This window comes from Mytilus edulis, chromosome 12, assembly GCF_963676685.1.
Source record: "Mytilus edulis chromosome 12, xbMytEdul2.2, whole genome shotgun sequence".
In the NCBI taxonomy this organism is placed as follows: domain Eukaryota; kingdom Metazoa; phylum Mollusca; class Bivalvia; order Mytilida; family Mytilidae; genus Mytilus; species Mytilus edulis.
The window spans coordinates 34,389,366-34,416,911 of NC_092355.1; the positions used below are offsets into that span (position 1 = coordinate 34,389,366).

The 27,546-nt window shown below is 32.2% G+C and overlaps 2 protein-coding genes across 2 annotated transcripts in view; both read left to right on the forward strand.

Moving 5' to 3' along the window:
- LOC139498347 (tRNA (guanine(10)-N(2))-methyltransferase homolog) overlaps window positions 1–352 on the forward strand; it is a 28,830-nt gene extending 28,478 nt beyond the window's left edge. The window contains exon 13 of the mRNA XM_071286726.1: window positions 156–352. Within this exon, the coding sequence (XP_071142827.1) occupies window positions 156–296 (141 nt within the window). The 3' untranslated portion in view covers window positions 297–352. The remainder of the gene's footprint in view (window positions 1–155) is intronic.
- Window positions 1–27,546, forward strand: part of LOC139498343 (trafficking protein particle complex subunit 9-like) — a 302,312-nt gene that overhangs the window by 99,269 nt on the left and 175,497 nt on the right. The window lies entirely within an intron of this gene.

Genomic DNA, 27,546 nt, shown 5'->3' on the forward strand with positions numbered 1-27,546 from the left:
TCCATTGAAAATGTTAATAGGTCTAATACTATAGTATAAATTATGTCAAAATTTCACATTTGTAATCTTGCTGATACTGTTATAAATAATACCATGTGTTGGTGTTTAACGCCACTTTCAGATATATAATTCAGATAAATGGTTTTTTTTTGTAGGACGAGGACATGGGAAGAGCACAGATACCAGTCGATCACTATGACAACAAGCCATTTAGAGACTTATATTATAAAAACTCACAGAGCAATACACAATCGGTAGAGAATAAATTAAAGACAACTAGTTTAGATGATACATAATTTGTCAAAACTGTTGATTTTTATCTGTGATAATAAAAGTACATGTGAATGTTGAATCTTGTAAAACTTTTTGGTACACAGATAGGGCTATTTCAGGGACAATATATGGAAGGGTTGGTCGTTGCATGATATTTTTTCTAAAGTTAATAGGGGTGGAAGCTAAGACAATTCTTTTACAATTAATTATTAAAATTATGGGTTTTGGAGTAATAAAAATTTGCTCGGAAAAAACTGTAGAAATTCAACAAGATGAAGTATGATTTACTGCACACTCCTCTGAAACTACTGGGTCAAATCAAATCAAACTTGACCACAATTATCATTGGGGTATCTTGTTTAAAAATGTGTGGCATGACCTAGCCAACCAACCAAGATGGCCACCATGGCTAAAAATAGAACATAGGGGTAAAATGTAGATTTTGGCTTATAACTCTGAAACCAAAAGCATTTAGAGCAAATCTGGCATGGGGTAAAATTGTTTTATCAAGTCAAGATCTATCTGCCCTGAAATTTTCAGATGAATCAGACAACCAGTTGTTGGGTTGCTGCCCCTGAATTGGTAATTTTAAGGAAATTTTGCTGTTTTTGGTTATTATCTTGAATATTATTATAGATAGAGATAAACTTTAAACAGCAATAATGTTCAGCAAAGTAAGATCTACAAATAAGTAAAATGACCAAAATGGTCAGTTGACCCCTTAAGGAGTTATAGCCCTTTATAGTCATTTTTATACGACCGCAAAAATTTTAATTTTTCGTCGTATATTGCTATCACGTTGGCGTCGTCGTCGTCGTTCGAAAACTTTTAGTTTTCGCACTCTAACTTTAGTAAAAGTGAGTAGAAATCTATGAAATTTTAAGACAAGGTTTATGACCACAAAAGGAAGGTTGGGATTGATTTTGGGAGTTTTGGTCCCAACATTTTAGGAATTAAGGGCCAAAAAGGGCCCAAATAAGCATTTTCTTGGTTTTCGCACTATAACTTTAGTTTAAGTGAATTGAAATCTATGAAATTTTGACACAAGGTTTATGACCACAAAAGGAAGGTTGGGATTGATTTTGGGAGTTTTGGTTCCAACAGTTTAGGAATTAGGGGCCAAAAAGGGCCCAAATAAGCATTATTCTTGGTTTTCGTACAATAACTTTAGTAGAAGTAAATAGAAATCCATGAAATTTAAACACAAGGTATATGAACACAAAAGGAAGGTTGGGATTGATTTTGGGAGTTTTGGTCTTAACAGTTAAGGAATTAGGGGCCAAAAAGGGGCCCAAATAAGCATTATTCTTGGTTTTCGCACCATAACTTTAGTATTAGTAAATAGAAATCTATGAAATTTAAACACAAGGTTTATGACCATAAAAGGAAGGTTGGGTTTGAATTAGGGAGGTTTGGTCCCAACAGTTTAGGAATAAGGGGCCCAAAGGGTCCAAAATTGAACTTTGTTTGATTTCATCAAAAATTGAATAATTGGGGTTCTTTGATATGCGGAATCTAACTGTGTATGTAGATTCTTAATTTTTGGTCCCGTTTTCAAATTGGTCTACATTAAGGTCCAAAGGGTCCAAAATTAAACTAAGTTTGATTTTAACAAAAATTGAATCCTTGGGGTTCTTTGATATGCTGAATCTAAAAATTTACTTAGATTTCTGATTATTGGCCCAGTTTTCAAGTTGGTCCAAATCGGGGTCCAAAATTAAACTTTGTTTGATTTCATCAAAAAATGAATAATTGGGGTTCTTTGATATGCCAAATCTAACTGTGTATGTAGATTCTTAATTTTTGGTCCCGTTTTCAAATTGGTCTACATTAGAGTCCAAAGGGTCCAAAATTAAACTAAGTTTGATTTTAACAAAAATTGAATTCTTGGGCTTTTTTGATATGCTGAATCTAAACATATACTTAGATTTTTGATTATGGGCCCAGTTTTCAAGTTGGTTCAAATCAGGATCCAAAATTATTATATTAAGTATTGTGCAATAGCAAGAAATTTTCAATTGCACAGTATTGTGCAATAGCAAGCAATTTTCAATTGCACAGTATTGCGCAATAGCAAGAAATCTTCAATCGCACAGTATTGTGCAATAGCAAATATTTTCAATTGCACAGTATTGTGCAATAGCAAGAAATATCTAGTTGCACAATATTGTGCAATAGCAAGAAATTTTCAATTGGAGTTATCTTTCTTTGTCCAGAATAGTAGTTGAATCAACTTAAATCATTGTTTTATACAATATACAATGTATATTTACTTTTACTACCAACTGATAAATTAAAACAATCTTTACCATTCAGTGATAACAAGCACTTTATTTTACATTTTAATATTTTATGATGTATTTAAATGAGTACTTATTGTTGCAAACTCCATTAGGAATTTGAATTGAGATCAGTTTTGGAAAAAGGGAAAGGGGGATGTGAAAAAAAAATGGGGAGGGGGGGGGTTATATTTTTCTCATTTCAGATTTCATAAATAAAAAGAAAATTTCTTCAAATATTTTGAGAGGATTAATATTCAACAGCATAGTGAATTGCTCAAAGGCAAAACAAATAATTTAAGTTCATTAGACCACGTTCATTCTGTGTCAGAAACCTATGCTGTGTCAACTATTTAATCACAATCCCAATTGAGAGCTGAATCCAGCTTAAATGTTGTGTCCATACTTGCCCCAACTGTTCAGGGTTCAACCTCTGCGGTCGTATATAGCTGCGCCCTGCAGAGCATCGGGTTTATCTATTTTTCTTTTACAAAAAACTTCTCCTCTGAAACTACTGGGCGACAAACTATGCCACAATCATTATTGGAGTATCTAGTTTAAAAATGTGTCGGGTGACCCGGCCAACCAACCAAGATGGCCGCCATGGCTATAAATAGAACATAGGGGTAAAATGTAGATTTTGGCTTATAACTCTGAAACCAAAGCATTTAGAAGAAATCTGACTGGATTAAATTGTTAATCAAGTCATGATCTACCTGCCCGAAATTTTCAGACGAATCAGACAACTTCTTGTTGGATTGCTGCCCCTTAATTGGTAATTTTAAAGGAAATTTTACCGTTTTTGGTAAAGCAAAGTAAGATCTACAAATAAGTCAACATGATCAAAATGGTCAGTTGATTCCTTAAGAAGTTGTTGTCTTTTATCATGTTTATAGTCAATTTTTTTATAATTTTTATAAATTTTGTAAATTTTTGTAAATTTTACAAAATATTTTCCTCTGTTACTAATGGGCCAAGTTCATTATAGATAGAGATAATTGTTATTAGCAAGAACGTTCAGTAAAGTAAAAACTTCAAACACATCACCATAACCAAAACACAATTTTGTCATGAATCCACCTGTGTCCATCGTTTAATATGCATAAAGACCAAGGTGAGCTCAGTTGTTGTATCCACAAAGGTTTAATATCATTCATTACTATTTTTAATTCTTTTTTGTGTAATGTACTTTAAAAAATGAAAACACTTTATAAATGTCATGCGTTCGAAGTGCTTATCTGGATTTACCTTCCTCAGGAATGCGGAAAAACATTTTTACACAAACTTTCAACTCAGAAAAGTAATGCTCACTATTTCACATTCCAATGCTAACATTAAGGAGACCTTCAGCATGCTTATGAAGATCCAAAATAACAACAGGGACAACATGGCTTCAAAGAAAATTCACAGCCTCCTCAGTTTTAAAATTAACAACTACAAAAACTGTGACCAGGATCAGGATTAACAGTACAGAGCCAAGAATAGTAAAGGTAGCCAAGCCAGCTTGTACTTCTTACATGACCTGGTGTTCCAAGACCAGTGGTTTAGTTATTAAATAACATTATCGCTATTTTGTGCATTTTTCTTTTGATCTTTTTTTGTGATAATTTTCATATAATGCTTCTCGCTTGAGATGGAAACATTATCGCTAGAAACTAAGGAGGCCACGTGGCGTTGCTAACGAAATTGACATGAAATTTACAACGTCCTCATAGGTAAAATAGCGATAAACAGATTATCATTGCTCATCTCAACTCGATTGCTTTTCTCACTTTCGCTGTTCCAGCTCAAGCGAGAAAATCAATCTCGTTGAGATGACCAACGATAATCTATAAATAGCAATGTAATATATGCATAACTATAACTATAATGTTAAATCATAGTACTTTATGTACAAGCAGTCAACAATCAACAATGAAAACAAAACAAGAAACAGAATCTTCTTAATTATACGTTCAATTGATATCATTCAAGTACAACTTTAACATATTCATATATAACATTCAGATGAAAGATTGAAAAAAAACCAGACACAAAAAAAGACATTTTTACATCAGATGGTTTCATTTATAATTAAAAAAAATGTCGATGATAAACCTCATGATCTGATTTCCCAATCTCCTGATCTGAGTTTCACAGTCTATCACATGCATGAAGATGTGTAAAATGCATATGACTACAATTTATGACAAAAGTAATTTTTACAAGCAGTCAACAATCAACAATGAAAACAAAACAAGACACAGAATCTTCTTAATTATACGTTCAATTGATATCATTCAAGTAGAACTTTAACACATTCATATATAACATTCAAACTGAAGATTGCAAAAAAACAGACACAAAAAAGACATTTTTACATCAGATGGTTTATTTATAATTTTAAAAAATGTCGATGAAAAACCTCATGATCTGATTTCCCAATCTCCTGATCTGAGTTTCACAGTCTATCACATGCATGAAGATGTGTAAAATGCATATGACTACAATTTATGACAAAAGCTTACAAGTTTAAGACATTTAGTTTTTTACCCCCAGTTTAATTTTTTCTATTGCTTTTTGTCTACATGCGTTTACTCGTTATTTGCTACAAGGGAACATTGCTGGTATTTCAAAAAATGTGAAAAGCCAGTGACCTTTTATTTTGATTTTTGTTTATTTTTCACCGTCAACATGGTCAAAGTCAGAATGGTTTGAAAGGAGTTCTAAGGGCCCAACAGCATCTTGGCACTCGTCCACGGAAAACTCATCGTCTGAACCGGATTCTAGAATAGTATTAATTATGTCTTCATTACTAAGTTCTGTGAATATTTGTTTTTCTCCAAGAATGGTGAGTATTATTTTCGCACAAATACTCCTATAAATACATTTCTTTCGAATCGACTCAATAGGTTGTTTACATTGGAAGGTAAAGATATTTTGGAAGGGAAATATGAAGGCTGGAAAGTTACCAGTCTCACAAAAAGTGAGTAAAGTTTTAAATATTTGAATAGTAAACGATTTAATATCTTCAGTTGCTATTCCTTTCATTTTGTTGTCGTGAAAAACATGAAATGTACAATTTTTCAACATATAACTTGTAATGAATTCATTAACCATGAAAGACTCTTGACCTATTACAATCACTAAACAGACCCAATCGGTACAAAGAAGTTTAGAAAACATATAACTATCGATTGCGGTCTTTGAGAAAGTTCCCATGAGCATTTTCTCGGCAGGTAAAGCAGATACACGTAGTTTTACTTCAGATTGTTGAAAAATTTCTGTGCACTGAAATAAAAGTAGGCAACCATATTTTTGTAACTTGTCAACGTTCCATGAAACCTTTTGAAGATCCGTGTTTTCTGGCCACCAATTTGCTATCTGACAAGCTGGAACGAGATCAATTTTTATAATAAGATCTTTGTATCGATGACCTACCCAATTTATTGAGAATTGACAAGTAGGAAGTATTTCTTCGTCTTTATAGTCTTGATTAGTTAAGAAATGAAAACTAATAAATGGGGAAGTCCATATTTTCGGATCATATAATATTTCCCTCACAAGCTGTGCGAAACGAACTCGGACTGCATTAACATTAAGACGGCCCTTTCTGTCGAAAAACCACAGAATATTACTTTGATTCGCGTTTTCTTTCAATTTTAAAACGGTAAATCCTGATTCCCCACAGAATCCCTCATCTCTTTCACAAACTTTCCCAAACATATCTAAAATACACACGAAGTCAAATTCATCAGGATAGCATATTTTAGTTTCTTCTCCAATGCTTCCCGACTGAACAATAGAATTAGAAAACATTTTTTCTCGACCTTCAAGTTTTCTGCCTATTTCATTAACCAAATTGGTGACGTGACTTCTGATAAGGTTCGCTTCATCTACACTAGATATCCTACCAATATACGGTAATCCCAAAAGCTTAGTAAAGGCATCATCAGAACTTAAATTCAAGCATCTAGTAACACACACAATTTGCTCGAAATTTTCTCTCACCAGGTCCTTGTATTTGATGATATGCTCTTGAAATTCAAACATATATCTCTGATATATAATGTTGCCCTCCTCTGACAGTATGCGAAAGAGTTCCCTGTTTTGTCGTTGTAAAGCTAGTTCACATGGTAGAGTTCCCTGTTTGTCTTGGGTACTTTCAATACCATTATAATTACATTAGATGTTTGTTTCATTATAATACGTTATTCTGATTGGCTAACTGCACATCACGTGCTATTCCTGAAACAATTGTACTAGACAATAACATTTATCACTCATGATGACACGAGGTCCCACAATAAAGTGCACAGGTAAATTAAATGAAAACTTAATAAAAATCGTGTTTTCATGATACTAGCTAAAAAAAATGTAATTATAAGTATTGAATGCTTCTTTTTGTAACTTTATAGGGTTGTAAAAGCGTTGACCGTGCGCACATTTTTAGTATGAAGCGCTTCCGCGCTTCATACAAAATGTACTTCGGTCAACGCTTTTACACCCCAATAAATTTACAAAAAGCAGCATTCAATTCTTAAATTAATCATGTAAAGGATTGTTTCTAGATCCAATGCATGCCAAACGGCATAATGTAAGGCATTATTACCATGAAAATCCCTTTGATTTAAACACGCGTCTTTCACAAGTAATTGTTCAATTTCTTCTGCAGATGGTCTGTATATGAGCATTGCCAAGAGCGGTGTTCTTCCAAACTTGTCTTTTATATTTAAGTCTGCTTCCATTTCCAATAGAACAGACATAACGTCACAATTCCAGCATTGAAATATTGGGGAAATACCAAACACGGTTTGCAAATTAATATCGGCCCCGTTCTCAAGTAAACATCTTAAAAATTGTTCATTCGCCTTTGTAAAAGTGTATTCAGGTCTACTGCTTTGAATAAGTAAGTGTAAAGCGGTTTCACCTAGATTATTTGTGCAATTGATATCAACACCGGCTGCAAAACACTTTTGCAGAATTGTAAGACTTGTGCCCGGTCTCTCTTGTACTGCCACATTCATTGTTAATATGTGAAGCGGGGTATTTCCGATATTATTTTTGTACTTAAACAACCTTGAAGTGACTTCTTTCGTAATATAACGGAACCCACCGCCAGTAAGGCAATTAATAAAATCAACGTCATTGTCATCCATTTGAATACTATCGAAACAACTATGCAAAAAGGTGTCTCCCCCGTTGTTGCAAATAAAAGGGTCAAACCCGTCAAATGTATTCAGAAACAACTTCATTTGATGTAAACGGTCCTTTTCTAAACGGCCAATGACTTTGCAAACTATGTGAATAGGAGTATCACTAAACTTATTGGTCGTGTTTATGTTAAGTTGAAAATCTTTGAGGGATTCCATAAAAATTTCTGTGAGATTACTCCGCTTAGGCAATAATTAAGTGTAGAAATGAATTTCCATTACGGTCATCATAATTAACAAGATGAATATGGTCAAGAGCAAAAAGTTTGATAATGATATCGTCAGATCCATACAAAAATGCAAAAGAAATGGATGAAAGATGCTTCTTATTTACAATATTTACATCAGAACCATTTAAAAGTAGTTCTTTCAAAATATCCATGTGCGCATCCATTCTAATAGCATTATGAAAAACTGTATTGCCATTGTTATCCTGATGATTTATTTCTACACCTTGACTCAACAGGTTTTTAAGTAATGTAAGATCGTTTGATCGGATCGCATTTTCCAAACGTTCTTCACTCATTAGATCGACTGCAATCTCTTGAGAACTCATTATTGTTTCAGACTTTTAACTTCCTTCTTGAAATAAACAGGAAGTTGCGTAGACTTAAAATCTATTTTTACGTATGTTATGATGTTTTTTTGGGATTTAAAAAACAATAGTGCATATATAGCCCCGTGTTTAAAATTTTATAGCAGACGACATATGTATATATATTATCTCTATGTGATACATACCATCATTCTATATTTTTCTGTAAACTTTATTAGATTTTGATTTTTTTGTCATGGAATATGTATGTGTTCAAGTTTCAATTATCAACAATCCGAAGAAAAAAAATATTTGTTTTGGTAGCATTCATTACGTTTACATCACAACAATCATTTAGAAACATAATCTTTAAAAACGTTAACGTTACAAGTAATATGTCTAAAACCTACCGAATTCGACTTGTCATCGGATTTGAAATACTAAGGCTTTTCTACCTCATGCATAGATTACCTTAGCTGGATTTGGCAAAACTTTTAGAAATTTTGATCTTCATTGCTCTTCAACTTCGTACTTTATTCGGCCTTTTTAACTTTTTTGGATTCGAGCGTCACTGGTGAGTCTGTTGTAGACGAAACGCACGTCTGGCGTATATATACAAAATTTAGTCCTGGTATCTGTGATGAGTTTATTTACAACCACTGGGTCGATGCCCCTGCTGGTGGAGATTTATTTCCCCGAGGGTATCACCAGCCCAGTAGTCAGCACTTTTTAGCTGACATGAATTATCATTGATATGGTTATATTTATAAATTAACTGTTTAACAAATTTAGAATTTTTGAAATACTAAGGCTTTTCTACCTCAGACATGAAAGGGGACGATTTTTATTTTTCAATTCTAACATTTTGCAATGTTCAAAAAGAAACGGATATACCGTAACGTTGCCGATGTTGGTCCTGTTGTTAGGGATTTTAGATGTGTCGTCATTTTAGTAATTACGTCGTTCTTCTATGTAAACAAAGAAACGCTATCATCAGGTAACGTTTTTTCATATCAAAGAATAATTAAAGTCATAAGAAACCTCAAATCAAACAAAATAATGCATATGTTTTTTTTATAACTCAATGGATAGTTTTCATTATAAAAGTTATGTACATATACTCCTTTTTCTGAAGAAAATTCTTTAATTTATTCATATTTAGAAGAAGTGTACTTTATTTCAATTGCTCCCTTCCAGGAAGCAATTCCCCCGACATATTTTCCGTATGCAAAGTGACCTCAGTGTGACCCATCTCGTAAAAATCCGGTGATCACAATACGCATGGATGTCCTTAAAATAAACTATTATCTGAATTTACATGTTAAACACGTGCTCAATTTCCATGCTTTTTGTTGATTTTTTGTCGATTGTTGACAAACAGGTGACAACTTTAAACTTCGGCTTCAAAACACGAACTTTAATTACCTGCAATATTTTCACAACAACATTGACCGATTGAAAAAAAAAATGACGATTATACGAAATTTACAAAAAAAACAATTATAAATTCGTGCACAGAAGACTAAGTTAATGATGTTTGTATGCATTGGTTCAAGAATTGGAAGAACATTATTTTTCACCGGTCACTCGTTTCTTATGACTTTAAAATGAAATTGTTATTGTGCTCATTTCTTTATATTACTAGACTGATAAATATTTATTTTACACAAACTCTTATGACAAACGAGATCGGAAGAAAGAAAGAGATTTCTGAGCAAATGCGGTAAAACAAAAAAGTTGGAAAATGCAACCTTAACGATTTTGAGTTCATAAGTAGATTGAAATTATTATTTTTTCTACTGTAGTTGGGGACTTTGTCCCTTTATCAACATGATGAATTAACCAAATGTGGAAATTGCTATCGCTTATTTTGATCCAGTAATCATTTACATTTTTGAAAGGACGCCAATCAGTATGTAGAAGTGATAGAAAATGTACAATTATACTATAATCATGATGGTATAGAATTTGAATAAACTGTCTTGTAAAAAAGCAATAAAGCAGATGGATATCAAATAAATGGGAAAATGATAGAAATGACCAAAATAAGCTACATAGATATGTTTAAATTACTTAAGTGTAATCCTTTTCGTTTCTTCTCAAAGTGTTAACAACTGAAATGAGTTTATTCATTTAATCCATATGCACAATTCGATGGACACTTCTATCAATTAATTACGTCTTCATACCTAAACCACGACGGTCAATCACTTATTCCGAAAAACTCATTAGTATGACACTTATAAGCCTTGTTATCTTTTTTGGTGTGTTATTTCAGTCAAGATATTGGCAATAACGTTATGCTGAATTGATCACATTTATTTGATATTAATTTGTTGAACTGTTATCCGATGAAAAAAAAACTGTTGCGCGAAAACAAAGTTTGAGTTTCTTTTTAAAATATATTAGGTAAATCAATACTTACTAGAATTCGATTTATAACAGAAAAAATATAACTCTTTTTAAATGCTTGTTCATTCTCATTTGACTTTCAATATTAACATTTGTATTATTATCAGTAATTCGGGTAATAATATAAATTGAAACCATTAATTTCTGAAATACAAATGAAAATTGGCCTATGTGTTTCTAATTTGATCTGCTATTCAAATGGCAAATTGTAACCTTCCATTTCTATGATGCAACATTGCAGCAGCGCCTGCATACGTAGTATATATCTCCAAGTTCATACGATATTCCAAAGCCTGTATTTCCTATCAATATTTCCTTGATAAAAGATTGCAGCTTTCTATGATCTATGACGGTAAAGTATTCTAGATGTTTATAAAAGAGGGGTGAAAGATACCAGAGGTACATTCAAACTCATAAATCGAAAAAGAAACTGACAACGATGTGGCTAAAAAAAAAGACAAGCATACAAATAAAAGTTCACAAAACACAACATAGAAAACTGAAGACTTAGCAACACGCAAACCCCACCACAACATAACAGTTTATATTAGAGTCCGTCTACTGTACTATATATTGTTTTAATAATACTTTATTGTTTTCCTTATTTCATGATAGAACTTGAAGTCTTAGTTCAGTTCTCTAAATGTCATTAATTAACGATGATAATATACAGAAACAGATAAAATATTGAAAATTGTCTCATCTTTTCTGCATAAACGTGCATTTAAACCGCGTTCTTATGTATATTCAACTGTTGCAAATCGAAATTCTCATTCCAGTAAAGCATGAGGGGGGGGGGGGGGGGGTTTGCTCTAATTTTTTCTGATAAAACATCTCATTTATCTTGTTACATTATCCACATGTATATCAAAATGTGGACATCAATATGTAGAAAAACACGGAATGTGAATTCTTCTTATAAGCACAAAAACATCTCTATCCCTACCGGAGACTTAAGAAATTCAAAAATGTTATTACCAAGCAATAAGATTACACCAAACACAATATTGGAAACACTAGCCATAAACCGCCAACAAACCTCAACGCAGGACATTCACTTACAAAGATTAGAATATCGTTACTCCAACAGACAGAACACGTAAAACATTTTTTTTTTATTAATTTAAATAACATTCACTCCATTTAAAATAAGAAATTCAATGTAATTATGGCTGTAATGCATTGGTTGTCGTTTGTTGCTGAATATGATATTTTATTTCTCTTATTTGCTCTTTCATAAACAAGTTAGGCTGTTATGCTGTTAGTTTTCTCATTTGAATTGCTTGACATTTTACATCTTGATGTGTTTAATACTAGTAGATACTACGTGGTATAGGCTATGCTTGTTGATAAAGGCCATAAGCTGATCTAGCATTGCTAATCTCAACGTCGTGAAATCTTTTGCTAGATAATCATTTTTACAGCAAAAACAATATGGAACCTTTCAATTGTTGACTGTGTCATCAAAAAACAATAGTTGTCACACAAAAAAAAACTTCAACTTTTCTGGGTTTTTTAATTTCTTCCATTCTTTCTTTTCAAATAAAACGAAAATACGTTTGTAAAACACTCAAAATATCATAAAAGAAACTTAATAAAATGTCATATCCATATTCATATGAATATCTGCTATATTATAAGTTTTTTTTTGCAGTCTTGAAAGTTGTCGATTCAAAAATATTCATACTTATTTTAAGTAACTACGTTCCTCAACCATATCGCATTCGGTCACGTGATATTTACAATAGTTTTCTCTCCCGGCAAATGATTGTGTAGACTTGTCAACGTATATCTGTTCCACCTGACTGAAGTTCCAATGGAAACTTTGTTATAAACATTGCCATAATATCTATTCCTGTTGGAACAAATATTCTATACCATTTATTCCGTTAGGAACATATTCTGTAATATTTGTTCCTGTGGTAATAGTATTCCAGATTATATTTTCCTTTTGGAACTTATATTATGAAGGAACATTTGTTACCACAGAAGACCGGATTACTACACATCTGATTAACTGTCACTAACTTACATTATTAAATTCTTGACTCACTTTTAAAGAAAAGCTGACAACACTATGACAGTATATTATACTAAACCTACTGCAGATTGAGAACATAAGGAACACCTTATCTACATATTACAACCAAACCACCAAAGTGTGCTCGCCACTACAGGAATTAAGTTTAGGCAAACACAACTGTAAGTTGACTTCTACCTCTAAAAGAATGAAATAAAAACACTACTCTTTTGGTTTCAAGAGGTCTTTAGAAAATAGTTATCAAAGGTACTAGGCTAATAATTTGATTCGCAAGACGCCCGTTTCGTCTACATACTTCTCATCAGTGACGTTCAGATCAAAACAGTTTAAGTTAGAATAGACAGTTGAAATTTACAGTATTTGTGTCAGCGTTTAAACTGAATCACTAACTTAATTAGTATATTATGCATGTAGGCTCACGACTTCACCATTTTGTTTAAATGATTATCACGCGAAAATCATTTGAGGTCGTATAACAAATAACTTTATTAAAATTAAAGGCATAACACGATAAACTAACAGTAAATTAAATGTACATAAACACCAAAATTGATTTTCATATTCATGTTATGTAATTAATTATTAATAAAGTAATCCAGTTGGTACATAAGAAAGTAACTTCACAGTACTTAAAGAGTGGCGAAAGATATCAGAGGGACATTTCAAACTCATAGATCGAAAACAAACTGACAACGCTATGACTAACAAAAAAAAGCCAAATAGAAAAATAATACTACACAAGAAATAACATAGAGAAATTTGAACGGCTCTTGCAACTAGTAAAATAACAAAATTACCGAATTCCTAGAAAAATTCAAAGCCGAAAGTCCTTTATCAAAAGGCAAAAGTAAAACTCAAACACATAAAGCGACTACAAAACAGCTATCATATTCCTAAATTAGTACAGATATTTCCTTGTGTAGTAAATGGTGGATTAAATCTAGTTTTATAGCTAGCAAAATAAAACATCGATAGATGGTCAAATTCCAAAAATTAGCTACGAATATTTGTCATAGGCATCTATCTCTTATACAATACATATTTAGCATTGACTATGTGAAGCTGTTTTAGATATGTATAAAACAAAAATAAAGTAAACATCAGTTATTCTAATTACGTACATGCAGTTAAGCATAATTGTGTGCAATCAATGTACTCATCATTACGTAATATTTGGTTGATCTGAGGTACATCCAGCCCATTTGTCCATGACAAAGTATGGATGCAATATTAAAGATATGGAACTATATATTAAAGATATTGAACTATATATTAAAGATATGGAACAATATATTAAAGAAAGTTACATTTACAGATTTAACACAAACTAAAAACTTCTATCTGGTTTTTTAAATATGTAAAAATTTGGGTTCTCTCACTTTAAAATGTGTACAAAAAAGTAAGGGAAAATAAACTGACTTTAGTAAGATCAGAGAAAAGGATACAAAATTCCTTCTCTTATGGCACAGGTCAAGTGACAATAATGATTACAAACAGCACAGAAAAGTAAAAGCTTGAGTAACGAGGAAAAAAGTCATAGGCATCAGAAGGGTAAACAATTCCTTCAAAAGTGGCACACGTCAAGTGACGATAATGATTACAAACTACACAGAAAGGTACAAATTAAGAAACACGCAAAATACCACCTGTGTTCCGAAAGGGTAAACAATTCGTTCTCCTCTAGTATCTCACTAAGTTCCAAACTAAGAGACAAATTGAAAGAGTTGGTATTGCTTTGCTTTATAAAAAATAATGGCCAACGTAGATATAAGTATCTTGTCTTGGGGAGGGATACATCCTACTTAGTAAAGGACCACTCTGATTCAAACAAAAAATTCTCTGAAACTGATATTATCAAGATGCTTGATTTCTTGATTGACAACATATTTGTTACGTTCGGAGGACGTGTTTTTCAACAGACTGTCGGCATTCCAATGGGAACAAACTGTGCCCATCTATTTGCCGACTTGTTTCTTTATTATTATGAGGCTGACTTCATGCAGGAACTTCTTATCTTAGGAAGAAAGATAAGAAGTTAGCAATATCCTTTAACTCTACTTTCCGCTATATAGATGATGTTCTTTCATTAAATAATTCAATTTGGTGACTATGTTTAACGCATCTATCCAATCGAGCTAGAGATAAAGGATACCACAGATACAGTTAAGTCTGCCTCATATCTTGACTTACATCTAGAAATTGACAATGATTGGTTGATTGAAAACAAAATTTTACGACAAAAGAGATGATTTCAGCTTTCAAATTGTGAACTTTCCATTTCTAAGTAGCAACATTCCAGCAGCACCTGCACACGGGGTATATATCTTCCAATTGATACGATAATCCCGTGCTTGATTCCTATCATGATTTTCTTGATAGAGGGTTGCTGCTCACAAGGAAGCTATTAAACAAAGAGCTCCAAATGGTAAAGTTGAAATCATCCCTTCGTAAATTTTACGGACGCCATCACGAGTTGGTTGACCGTTATGGAATAACCGTTTCACAAATGATATCGGAAATGTTCCTTAAGTCGTAACTACAATCCCCTTCCCTTTCATGAATAAGACCTACCGAATTAGACTATTTACCTGATTTGTAATCACATAAGCAACAGGACGGGTGCTACATGTGGAGGTCTGCTTACCCTTCCGGAGCACCTGAGATCACCCCTAGTTTTCCCCCCTTCCCTAGTTGCAAACGTCAGAAGCAAATAATGATTAAAAAAAAACCAGAAAACAAAAGATTTAAGCAATATAAAATGTAAAATGAGAGGCATCAAAAACGGTTAAACACTCTTAAGCTTACCAGCTTAGTATTAAAGACGATAATTATTCAACAACAAAACTTCCATAAATTGTTTTTCAATTTGATAACCTTTTCTCTAAAGTCTCTTGAAAGCCAGTTATATAGAATGAAAGTTATCGGTACATTGCATATGACAAAAGTGGTATGCATTATGGACAGGAATTTAAGTATAACCTCAAAATTATATGACCCTGAATAAAAATAAAGAATAAATAGTATTGGTAATGATGGCAAGACAACGATTGTGTATGTTACAGAAGCTGCAATAGTCACTTTTGCCAGTCTTTCATCAGATTCTTGTCTATTCGTCTGTTGTTGGTTGAGAGTTTTCCGTATATTTTGTTGTTTTTTTAACATAACAATTGTTCCTCCAGCAAGACTTATCATTAAAAAACATGGCAAAACCCCTTTATAGATTGCATGGACAAATTGAAGAGCAAATACACCTTTAGAATTTAAAGAGTGTTCCGACTGCAGTTTAAAGTAATCTTCATCCCGACAAACTTCTACGACTTGACCTGTGGTTTTGTCTAACAATGTTGTTTTTTCAAAATTGACTTCCATTTCGAAAAGTACCGCGCTTAGAGCACATGCGCAGACGGTGATTGACAGAATGTAAACAGCTATCTTATAACTACTTAAAATGGATTTAACGTGCAATGGCTTATAGAATAGAACAAACACGCGTATTGACTGTGCCAATTTTAACCAAGAACTAACCGCGTGGAGACATCCTGGTGTATATGCTGCAATTGCTTCAAAAGCGTAGCACCATTTATATGGCACATAATTTTGTTTAGTCGTAATGAAGACGGCGAAAAACATGTCTTGTAGCAATAATGCACTTATATCGAGACTAGTGTATGCTGTCATGAGTCCATACTGCTTAATGAAATTCTTGCTCCAAATAAGTTTCATAGATAGTGCCAACCAGATTATAAGCAGGATTATAAGAACTGGTTGAATGTATATAAAAAACATGTGTGTTTCCTCTGGAAACATTTTCCTTGGTGAGTAATAGCTATGCTCATGTATTTCTTGTAGAAGCTGCAAATTATTAACACTTTGCCCAAACCTATTCCGCCATGCAGACATATCTCTTGGTGGCATTATGATATCTATAAAATAAAAAAAAGAAGAATTAAATGTTTCTGTTTCATATTCATATATTGTTCATTCTTATACACAAAAATAAAATGACTAAATGTAATAGGTTTTTCTCGTGGTAGAAGGCCGTACAGTTGCATAAACTTACTCGCATCCTTTTCATGTGTATTATCTGAATTGCAACAGTACATGGAAATATGTTGATAATGTTCCAGACCGTATGAGTATTTGGACCGTACGCGTACGGTCTGGACCGTATGCGTACTTTTTCAAAATACTCATACGGTCGGACCGTACGCGTACGGTCTGATTTATATTAAGAAGTTGGTTAAGTTTATTAGACCCAGATGCATATAACAGATCAACATAACTCTCAAATTAATATAAAATAGTTCAATTTTGATTTATATTTTAACTTTTTTTGAAATTCACGCTAATTGTAATTTAAAATATGTTAATCTCTTGTATTTAGCATGTCCATCTGTAATACAAAAAAAAATGCAGATCTGCAAAGGAACATACATGAACTGCAAACATGATAACGTAATTTTTTACGTAACTTGTGTCACATTGGGCGAGTGTACCAAAATAGGATTGAGATATACAATTAAACAAATATTTAATTTCAATTGTTCGTTTGTTCATTTTATCCATCTAGTTGTAATAATAACAATTATAAAACTTGAAATAAAGATTGTGATAAATGTTTGTTTAAATTTAACTCATATGATCCAATAACATGTATAATCAGCTCGTACTGGACCATACGCGTATACTCATACGGTCCGACCGTACGCGTATGGTCGGACCATACGAGTATACGTATACGGTCCGGACCGTACGCGTACGGTCCAAATATTCATATGGTCTGGAACAATAACAGTACTTAAAAAGAAGACGTTCCTGTTTGTCTGAATCTTGCCAGTCCGGTTTATAGTGATTCCTGATTGATCGATGGCTGATTAATTAAAATTTAATAGATTTGTCAAAGTGTACAATAGGTGGACGATCATGTCATTTTCTAAGATCGGAGGGAAGGTAAGAGGATTTTTCTTCCTCACAATACATTCTCAGCTAACATAAGAAATTCTCAGTTACGGTAATTTTTCATAATTTGTACTCAAATATGCAACGCGTTTAGCTCAGTAGTCAAAAATCAAAAACCCAAGGTTGTGGACTCAAATTCCGGGATAGAGAAAGCACTTCAGTTCCTATATTCCGAAGTTCCTAAATTATACAGAAGTGCCGCTGTAATGGGGTCCGTTTTTGATATGTCAAATATGAGATTGGGTGGGAAACTTTACATCAAATGTTTATGAATTGAATGATGGTAGTTTCGAGGAAACAATAAAATTTGGTTAACAATAAAAATATATGAACTGGTGCCCGTGAGTATTTTGAATTTAAACAAAAATCTAACTAGTGTCGGTTTCTGGGGGAGTACATGTGCTTAGATAAAAAAATAATTTTCTGCATAAAAAGGTCCAAAATATTTTTCGCCTCGCTCCGCTCGGCGAAACATCCACATCATTTCAACCCTGGCTACGCCACTGTACACGAAGGATTTAGATTTTTCGTATTTAATAAAGGGGGTCCAAACGTATTTTTTTTACAATCATCTTCTTAACTTACGGAAATGTTTTTTTAACTGTCTGTAAATATTAAAATTGAAATGACACAATCTTGTTCTCCAATTTCGTATGTGATAGCTGTCGGTTTAAACTATTATATGATCAAACTAACCAAAAATAGGGAAAAATTGGACTAAAATAAAAATTGAACGAATGACTCTTTTCGGCAGCGTACATCAACGGAATGTAACGAATGGACTATTCGGGTTACTTCGCACGTATAAACGACAAAAACTTGTCTGTTCGTAGTTCTCCGTGAACACGAAAATGACCGATAAGTGTCAGTGATTTGATCGATCACATGCAGAGAATCAACTTCCATACTAGATACAATTAACAAGTTATTGAAAGATGGGCGGTAACGCAGATGAAACCTTTTGAAGTGACGACGATGTTATTCCTTTCAATATTACTTCCATGGCTAAACTAATAATATTAGAAAAAAAACAACGTATGCTTTAATAGTTATTTACGAAATATTCATCTACTTTTTCCGTGTCTAGAGAAATGTTCGAGACATTCTATTCTCACTTAAGAACAAACCAATCGGCATGCATTTTGTTGTAATGAAATAGTTATTTCATTGTTTTTTGAGTAAGTTATATTAAATTCTAACCAATCAGAGTTGTCATTTTTCAAAATCTTCCTGTCCCTGCTGTCGAATATAAAATGATCGTCCTTATAACGGATTGTTTAAATTATTACACAGTATTGTAAACAAAAATCATTTTGTAACTTTCAGCAGGAACATGTTACAATTATTTTTAATCCTGACATTATCATGTAAACAACAACAACAACAACAACAACAAATAATTTATTATAGTCATACCTCTTTAAAATGTTTGATATAAAATCCAATATAATATTAAAAGATCATTTATAAAAAAGTCACGCTAAAAAGAGTTATGAGAGACTGTAAAACACACATTAAAATACATTTATATTACATCTGTAGATAACATATATAAATATATCTTAGCATAAAACACCATAATATCAAAAACAATTATACAAAAAACAAACAACATTATATACACTTATTACAAGTATAAAATACACGTTCTCTTACATTAAGTGCTTCAACATTTAAATGTCTTGATTTTCAATGCATTGCTGTCAAACTTAATGAGTTAAAAATGTAAGAAAAACTTATTGTTTTAGTTCAGACTAACTTCAGATCGATACCTACTACTAGAGGTTTCCAGATTTGCGACCGTACCAACCGTAGTACGAAGTGGGAGCCGTCATTTAACTTTTGAAAATTATTGATGCATACACTTTATATCAACACATGTTTTTGGAATCATATGCAGAACTGTTTTGAGAATTTTTAGCTGTAATTTGGGACTAATTTCATGTGGTTTCTTCTTGTATTCGTAGGAAACAATAGTGTGTGCACTCGATTATGCTTTCAAGCAACCGTTGCAAGTAACCGTTGATACGAAAGGTTTATAGTTAAGAGTTATTTCCCCGTGAAACTACATAGATACAAAGAAGCTAAATTACAAAACAAATTTAAAACTTTATAAATTTTGTTTGTAATAACTTTATGTATCATTGTAAAATGTTAAAGTTTTGTATTCATTTTGGTTAGATTTTAGAAAACATGATCAAATAAAATGAATTTGAACAAAATAAATTGACCTTAATAACAAAAGAAAAATGACAAAACTAATATAAAACCAAATCGTTGTTCAGTCTGTACGCGTGAGGTCTAAAACCTATGTCAATGGATATTGAATCAAGGTAATAAAAAAGTCCAGGGAGACATACTTTATAAAAATTAATACTCTGTTACAAAAAACCGAAGGTGTCAAAACGTTTGATTTTCTAATTATTGTACTGATTATCTTTGTCATTATACTTTTAAATAACATTGCCTTGTGATAATTTTGTGTTATATGTAATATATCTGTTGTATATATATATATGTTGAAGAATTAAATAAAGATAAAAAAAAAATCAGACGTCCGGAAAGAAATTATAAAAAATACAAGGTCGTTTACATCTTCAATTTGAACAATTATGCATAAAGATATGGCTGATATCGTATTTACTTGACATCCTTCCTGTTTGGACAATTATCTTTACCGTCGGGCTTAAAGTTTTTCTTTATAAAAAAAACCCTCATAAAATCAATATGCTATATAAATTTTAGAAACAACACAACTGTTCATATATCTTTTTCGCAGTTAGCCGAGAGAGAAAACTCAGAAAAACTGAAGCTATCTATTTTAAGTAGTATAGTATTCATGATACTAGTACATATAAACCTGAACAAATTACATAGAAACCTTTACCAACCGATGAAAATAATCCTTAATTTTGAGTCCATAAATCAGTTTTCAATGGTGGAAAAGACATTATATAGCAACATAGTATTTTCCGTACAACATTACGAAGAGTTAGAAAGACATATTCATATTGCATTAGACTAAGTGTAAATATAGCGTCAAGTTATTGCCGCTATCAGTGAACAAAATGCGCTGTGTTGTATGAAGTTTTTTTGGCAATGCTGTACGACAAAAGGATTAATGGATGGATATTGGTTTAACATTACTCCTCGTAGATTATATTATACTACTTCCAGGCATGTGCAGTACACAATTTTACTCGCGACAATATTTACAAATATTAATGTAATAACAATATCTAGTGACATAATGATAATAATAAGCGAACACGATGAAGTAACATCGTGATGATAAATATTTCGACTCAAAAAATGGTTTTCGTTAGTGTCATAAAATTTATATTTATTCTTTAAGTAATTAATATAATCAACAATTTTATTAAAAAGTTCAGTGACAAAATATAAGGAAAAAGATAGATCGATGGTTTTACAATGTGTGTTGCGTTTTGTGAAAAAATTTTGCTCCAATGATCGAAAAGATAGTTTAATTAATAAAAAAATATTTTAATGAGAAATCAACATAAGCACGTGTACTAGTTTAGTGACGCATCTAGAACTTTTCATAAAAGGGGGCGCTCCATGCATGCATTCAGTGATTCCCTATATAATCAACCAAATGTTTGCCACGAAAAGGGGGGGGGGGGGGCAAGCCCCTCCTCCTGGATCCGTCTATCTAGTCATTAACGACACCAGTAAGGTACAAGTAAGATATTATTAATAAGTAATTTCTAACTATTCCAATTTATATTTGAGTATTAGAAAACATTTTTTATTCTAATCCTAAAAAGTTTTCTCAATATATACAGAAAACAAAAACATAGCCATACAAAAACGCAAATCTATTTTTAGAATATAAAGGTCGAGGCAACTCAGTTCCAGTAAGGACTGTTTGATTCATTCTCTTGTGCACAAAATAAATTTTATCGTATAAAATCACGTGCAAGGTTTTCTAGAAGCAGAGAAATCGTTATAAAATAAAAGATTAAGGTTTTTATCACTGATATGCAATTTTGTTTCTTTATTTTCATCATGATACATACAATAATCTCATGCATTAAATGAAACCTCCCAAACAACACCAACGGTTGTGTTACGTACCAACCGTACCTGATACGTAGCAAATCTGGAAACCTCTAATAGACGTATTAGGAAAGTCGATACTACTGCTGGCGCTCGTGTTGGTCGGAAGAAATATACAATATGATTGGGGACCTTCTCAATGAGTATAAAAACTGAACTCTTTTGTTACCTGTTTGGGCGTGTTTGATACCGCTGAGACAAATCTGTAACAATTGTATTTATTAGAGTACGAAGGAAAAGATCAAATTATTTGTTTAAGAACCAGAAAAGATTCAATAAATACATTTTTAATATAGACAAATTAATATTAGTTTTGTGAATAATTTATCTTGTTTTAACATCTTGTAAGCCTTTGTTATTTTATTAATACTTTTACTTTCAGTAACTGCAAGTACTTTGATATTGGTACTTTGTGTCTATTGTCTTTATGTTATTTCTTTTAACGATTCCTGCCGATATAATGAGTCATGCCATTTTCAATCGATTTGCATAGTATGTACTTATGAATTACTGTTACAATTACACGACTGTCCGATGTTAGAAAAGGGTTTCGTCAAGAGCTCTTACGAACATATTTAACCCCGCAATATTATGTATGAACCGGTCACACACCATCAGCCTCTTATTCAGTAATTGAAGTTAGATTTTGAATGCGCACACTGGTAGTATACAACAAATAAAAATAAGTACAACACAAAACAAATAAACACAAAAATAAATACCCCCCCCCCCCCCCCACACACACACACACACACTTCTCATCTGTTATAAGACTATAAAAAGGTGTCCACGATTCTATATCATAAGCATACGTCTTTGGAAAGATCGTTATAAGCTTTTCTGATAATTCTGATTTTAGAAACAAAAAGTTTAAACGACATTTAAAGAACGATACAAACAAACTTTGCTTTAGTTGACATTTGACGATTTGAACCCCATTGTCTTCGTGTAAAATAACATCTGTCTGCATTTCCGATTCCAATGGGTTCAAGTTTATTCTCTCGCCTACAAAATTCGAGGGTTTCTTTACCCTCGGTCCGCCTTTTCGTCCGTAACACACTTGTTGACACTCTATATTTAACAACGTTCTAGGAATTTGACCGTACTTGATTCGTTTTTAGTCCTTATGAAAATCTAGAATCCTATTAATTTTTGAAGACAAAGGTCAAGGTCACAGTTGGAATTATTTGACGCAATAAGACGTCTAGAGACAGTCAGAGTCGTTTGTGACCTTATGGGAACAGCAAAGGAACGAACTAAAACAAACAGTTGAATTGTTTGGTGGACTTTTCGGGAGACATTAAACAATGCAAATGCTACCCAATCATACAATGCTAAAAGTTATTAGGCAAGTGAACAACAAAATCCCAAATTTTTTTTTTATTATTTTTTTTAAATCGTACCAGAATGAAGCAAAACGATACTAGTAGTTTTCTTCCATTGAGAGATCAAGCGGGTCAAAACCCTTATCAAATTTTTTTTTGAAGGAATTTTGTTGATTCTGAGAATAAAACAAAAACATCCCCTCTTTTTCATGTGTATCCTTAATTTACAAATGTACCACGTAATTTATTTTAATTATCACATTTGAAAATTAATTTTGGTTCTTAACAATGCCCGATCGGTCATGTATTGCACACTATAAATAACGTATTTCAGTTGCCATACAGGTAATAAAAAATAGAGTATTTATAATTGTGGAGATGACCCCCCAAATCTTATTGTATTTATCTTCCATCCAACACGAGCACCAACAGTAGTATCGACTTTCCTAACACGTCTAATAGAATAATTAAATTCACAGTAAACTACCAAATAACCTGTCATTTTGTAAGATCAATATATATTCGGGATAACTGTAATATTGTATGAAAATATAAGCTGATGTAAAAAGGTTATATATAAATTTTTAATATCAGAAGATGTGGTATGAGTGTAAATATGACAACTCTCCATCCAAGTCACAATTCGTAAAAGTAAACCATAATAGGTAAAGTACGGTCTTCAAAACGGAGCCTAGGCTCACACCGAACAGCAAACTATGAAGGGCCCCAAAATGACTAGTGTAAAGCATTCAAATGGTAAAAACTAATGGCCTTATCTATATTAAAAATTAGAACCTAGAAACGCTTATAAACCACATCAACAAACGATAACTACTGAACATCAAATTCCTGGCTTAGGACAGGTGCAATCAAATGCAGCAGATTCAAACGTACGCCCATATCTGAAATAACAGTTTAACATCACAACATAGAAAGACAAATGTCAATTGAAATTGCTGAACTCAATTAAAAGACACACTAACACAAGTGAACATACACTAAACGAATAAATTTGATTCATGACACAGTGTTAATATAAAATCCATAAAATAAGGGGGTTAGATGTTAAACAATTTAAAAAAAAAAACATCATAGCCTTGAACCAAAAGGCCGAATAATGTACACAGGTAAATGAAAATAATTGTGTTGTAAATAATTTTTACTAACTTTTGTTAGTCATAGAACGAGAACAGAAATGAAAATGTATATATATACCAAACATTTATTAATGCTTGTATGCAAAGAAAGACGACATAAAACACTAAATAACAAAACATTAAATAACAAAAAGCATTACAAATTGTATCATCAGGTCAAATAAAAAAAGAAAGTACGGTTTGAGAGTAATTCCAGTTACTGAAAGCTAGTTAAAAGCCAAAAAGAATTGATAATAAAAAATCATGCATCAGAGACTAAAATTTTCTTTAACACATCCCATTGTAGTCTGACCTAAAAATTCTAGCTTTTTTAATTGCAATAGCTATAGACTTTAATGAAAATCATAGTTTATTTAAAATATAAAGAAATTTCAAAAGTCACCATCAGAATTTAGGTAGACCTGAAAATTCGAGCTTTTGTTTACCTACCAATCAAATCCTTTAATTTGAAGGCAAGCCATCGAACTACTTAAATAACCTGGCAATCTGTAAGATCAGATAATTGAGATAGCTGTATAGTTTCATGAAAATCTAAGTTGATATGAAACGTTATAGAAATATTTAAAGGCGATTGTCTGTATTTAGTCTCCACTGAATCCTGACTTTCAATCTAGACTGTTATTGACTGTCCTTCGTCACAACTCGAGCGCTTCCGTACCCTCATCTAAGAGAGTCGAAGATTCTACCGAGGATTGTCGAATGCGCCCAGAATGCAAGGTGGACTTGTAATTTTGTTAATTTGTTATCAAATTTAAGAAATAAAGTAATAAGCAAAAAAGGATACAATTTTCAGTTTGCACTAAATGTGTATAGCTTTTTTTTAATCACTGCGGACTTTGACAAAACGTAAAAGCTATCTCAATGATAATTATATTTGATCATACAAAATGCACAGTTATTATGTAGTTTGGTTTTATTGCTATCAAATGTAAGGATTTAATTTATAGGTATCTACCTGAATTATAACTGAACTAAATATTTTTTCTTTTGTTTTGCATATTCGTTAAATCTTTACTATGACAGCAATAAACTAAACTACAAAATTGCCTAGATGGATTTGCATTTGACATTAAGTGTAATACCACCAAATCATAATATGTCACTTCCGGATTCAAACGAAAAAAGGTAGAAAAAATATTCCTTTGAATTTGACAGTGTTAGGAAGTTAACACTGCCTTTCACTGCAAAAACATTTCTAATTAAAAAAAAATATCTTAGTTGTTTCAATGCATCATTCTTTTTTTATTTGGTGTTTCTATAAAATATTTTGGAAACTTGAGGCTACATGATCCTACATGATAACTAAAGCTTGTAAACAGAAAAAAGGAGTAAGCATTTGATTGCTTACCTTCCAGTAATATCGTATATGAAATGAAATGTATATGAAATTTTGTCTGGAGTACTGGACAGGATAACACTTTTCTCATGCAAGGTATTTTTCAATTTGAAGATAAATTCTGTACAAAAGAACAACTGTGGAAAAACAATGGTGGTATATACCATAAAATGCAAATCAAAAGTCAGTGGTAAAAACTTAATAAACTATATACAAGCTGATTATAAAATCCGAATTTATAGGTTATTCAAATAGATATGAGAATATATTAATTTGGACAAATTATAGCAACGCATAATACATAAACTATTAACTTACATTTAGATAATTTTTGTCTTTACTGAAAATGATCCCAAATACTTTGTTCAAGATGTTGTTCAGTCTGCTGTGTCTGTATATGCGGTTGTTGCTAGCTGCTAAGTGGGTTATGGGGTTATATTGACACGGTCATATATTAATCAGTATCAGATAACGTCATAAGACTATCACTAGATTAAAGGGGGATTAAAAATTATACACCTGCTTCAGCTGTGTATGCAGCTCACAAATTGTCCACGTTTAAGGTCAAGTAACAGTAAATGAACGCCGTCTAGCGGATTCCGCGAAATATATTGCGACGTTTTGTACGAATTACGTCCCTTTGACCAGATTACTGGCGAATGTCAAAATTGAACAAAAAAGTTTGCATAATTATAAAGAATAACAACGGAAAATAAATTAATTATTTGATATAATAGTGTAGACCATGTACAGAATTAAGAAATCATGTAATAGACGAATTTTTACAAAATCGTTAATTGAAGATTTTACAGAATAAGCGTTATATTTAAAGATAAAGAACATTTAGGTCCACACTTCATATGGACCCTTAAAAAATCGTTGGATTATCTCGGTGTTGCTGGTCAGTAATGAATAAAAAAATCACTGGTCAATTTAAAGGTTGTTGTATGTGATGCAATATATTCTTATTTTCCTGTTCCCCTTATGTAACTTCCAGTTTTATTGAAGTTTACATCCATCAAAGCCATAGTTTTTATTTAGTTTCCTGTTATTACTACCCCCCCCCCCCCCCCCTTATTTGTCGCATGTTGTGTATCATGTACTGTTCTATATATACTTCGAGCATACATATGTACACTTATGAAACAATAACCATTTAGTAAACTTTTTAAAACGTTTTTGTAGACTTGTATACAATAAATTTTATACAGAACAAAAAAGATATTAACAAAGATGTCAGTTTGTCTGTGTGTTTTACTTGTTAACTTGCAGATGTATAAATAATCATTGAATCATTGATATAATGTTTGTTTAAATATGCGATGTTCTAAAGCAGAACACGTTCTGTCGTGATATAGTACCAAAACACAAGCTATTACATGTTCCGCTGCTAAAGAAATCGTTTTTTGTTTTTTTTCAAAAGTGGCCAAATCATATATCGGAACGGAGAAAAAGTGTAAACAGATAACTTACAAGATAGTCTAAGAGATTTATGAATTGGTTACCCAAAAAATGACAAAATTCAACTATCTCTCATTAGAGCAAATATTAAATAAGATCAAAACCCTGACCACATGCAAACAGACAGCAAAGTGAAAACATTCTAGGATTCAAACTGTAGATGTTTTGCGGAATAACTATAAAAGGGGACGGACGGACGGAAGGACGGGCGGACAGACGGAACGACGGGCGGACAGACGTACAGGGGTAGTTGAGGGGGGGAATAAAAATATAGCTTCAATTACATCTTTTATTGCGTCAACTTGTAGACAATAACCCTGATGATTTCTATTTTTAAGTTTTTACCATTTTTGCGTTCATGTACTTACAATGTATTTTTGTCTGAATTAGTAATTGTTTTAGATATGTATTTTGATAATAAACGTACATGTATCATATTTTTTACAACGAATAATTTCTGTTTAAAAGAGGGTCTGATTGGGGTTTACGGAATACA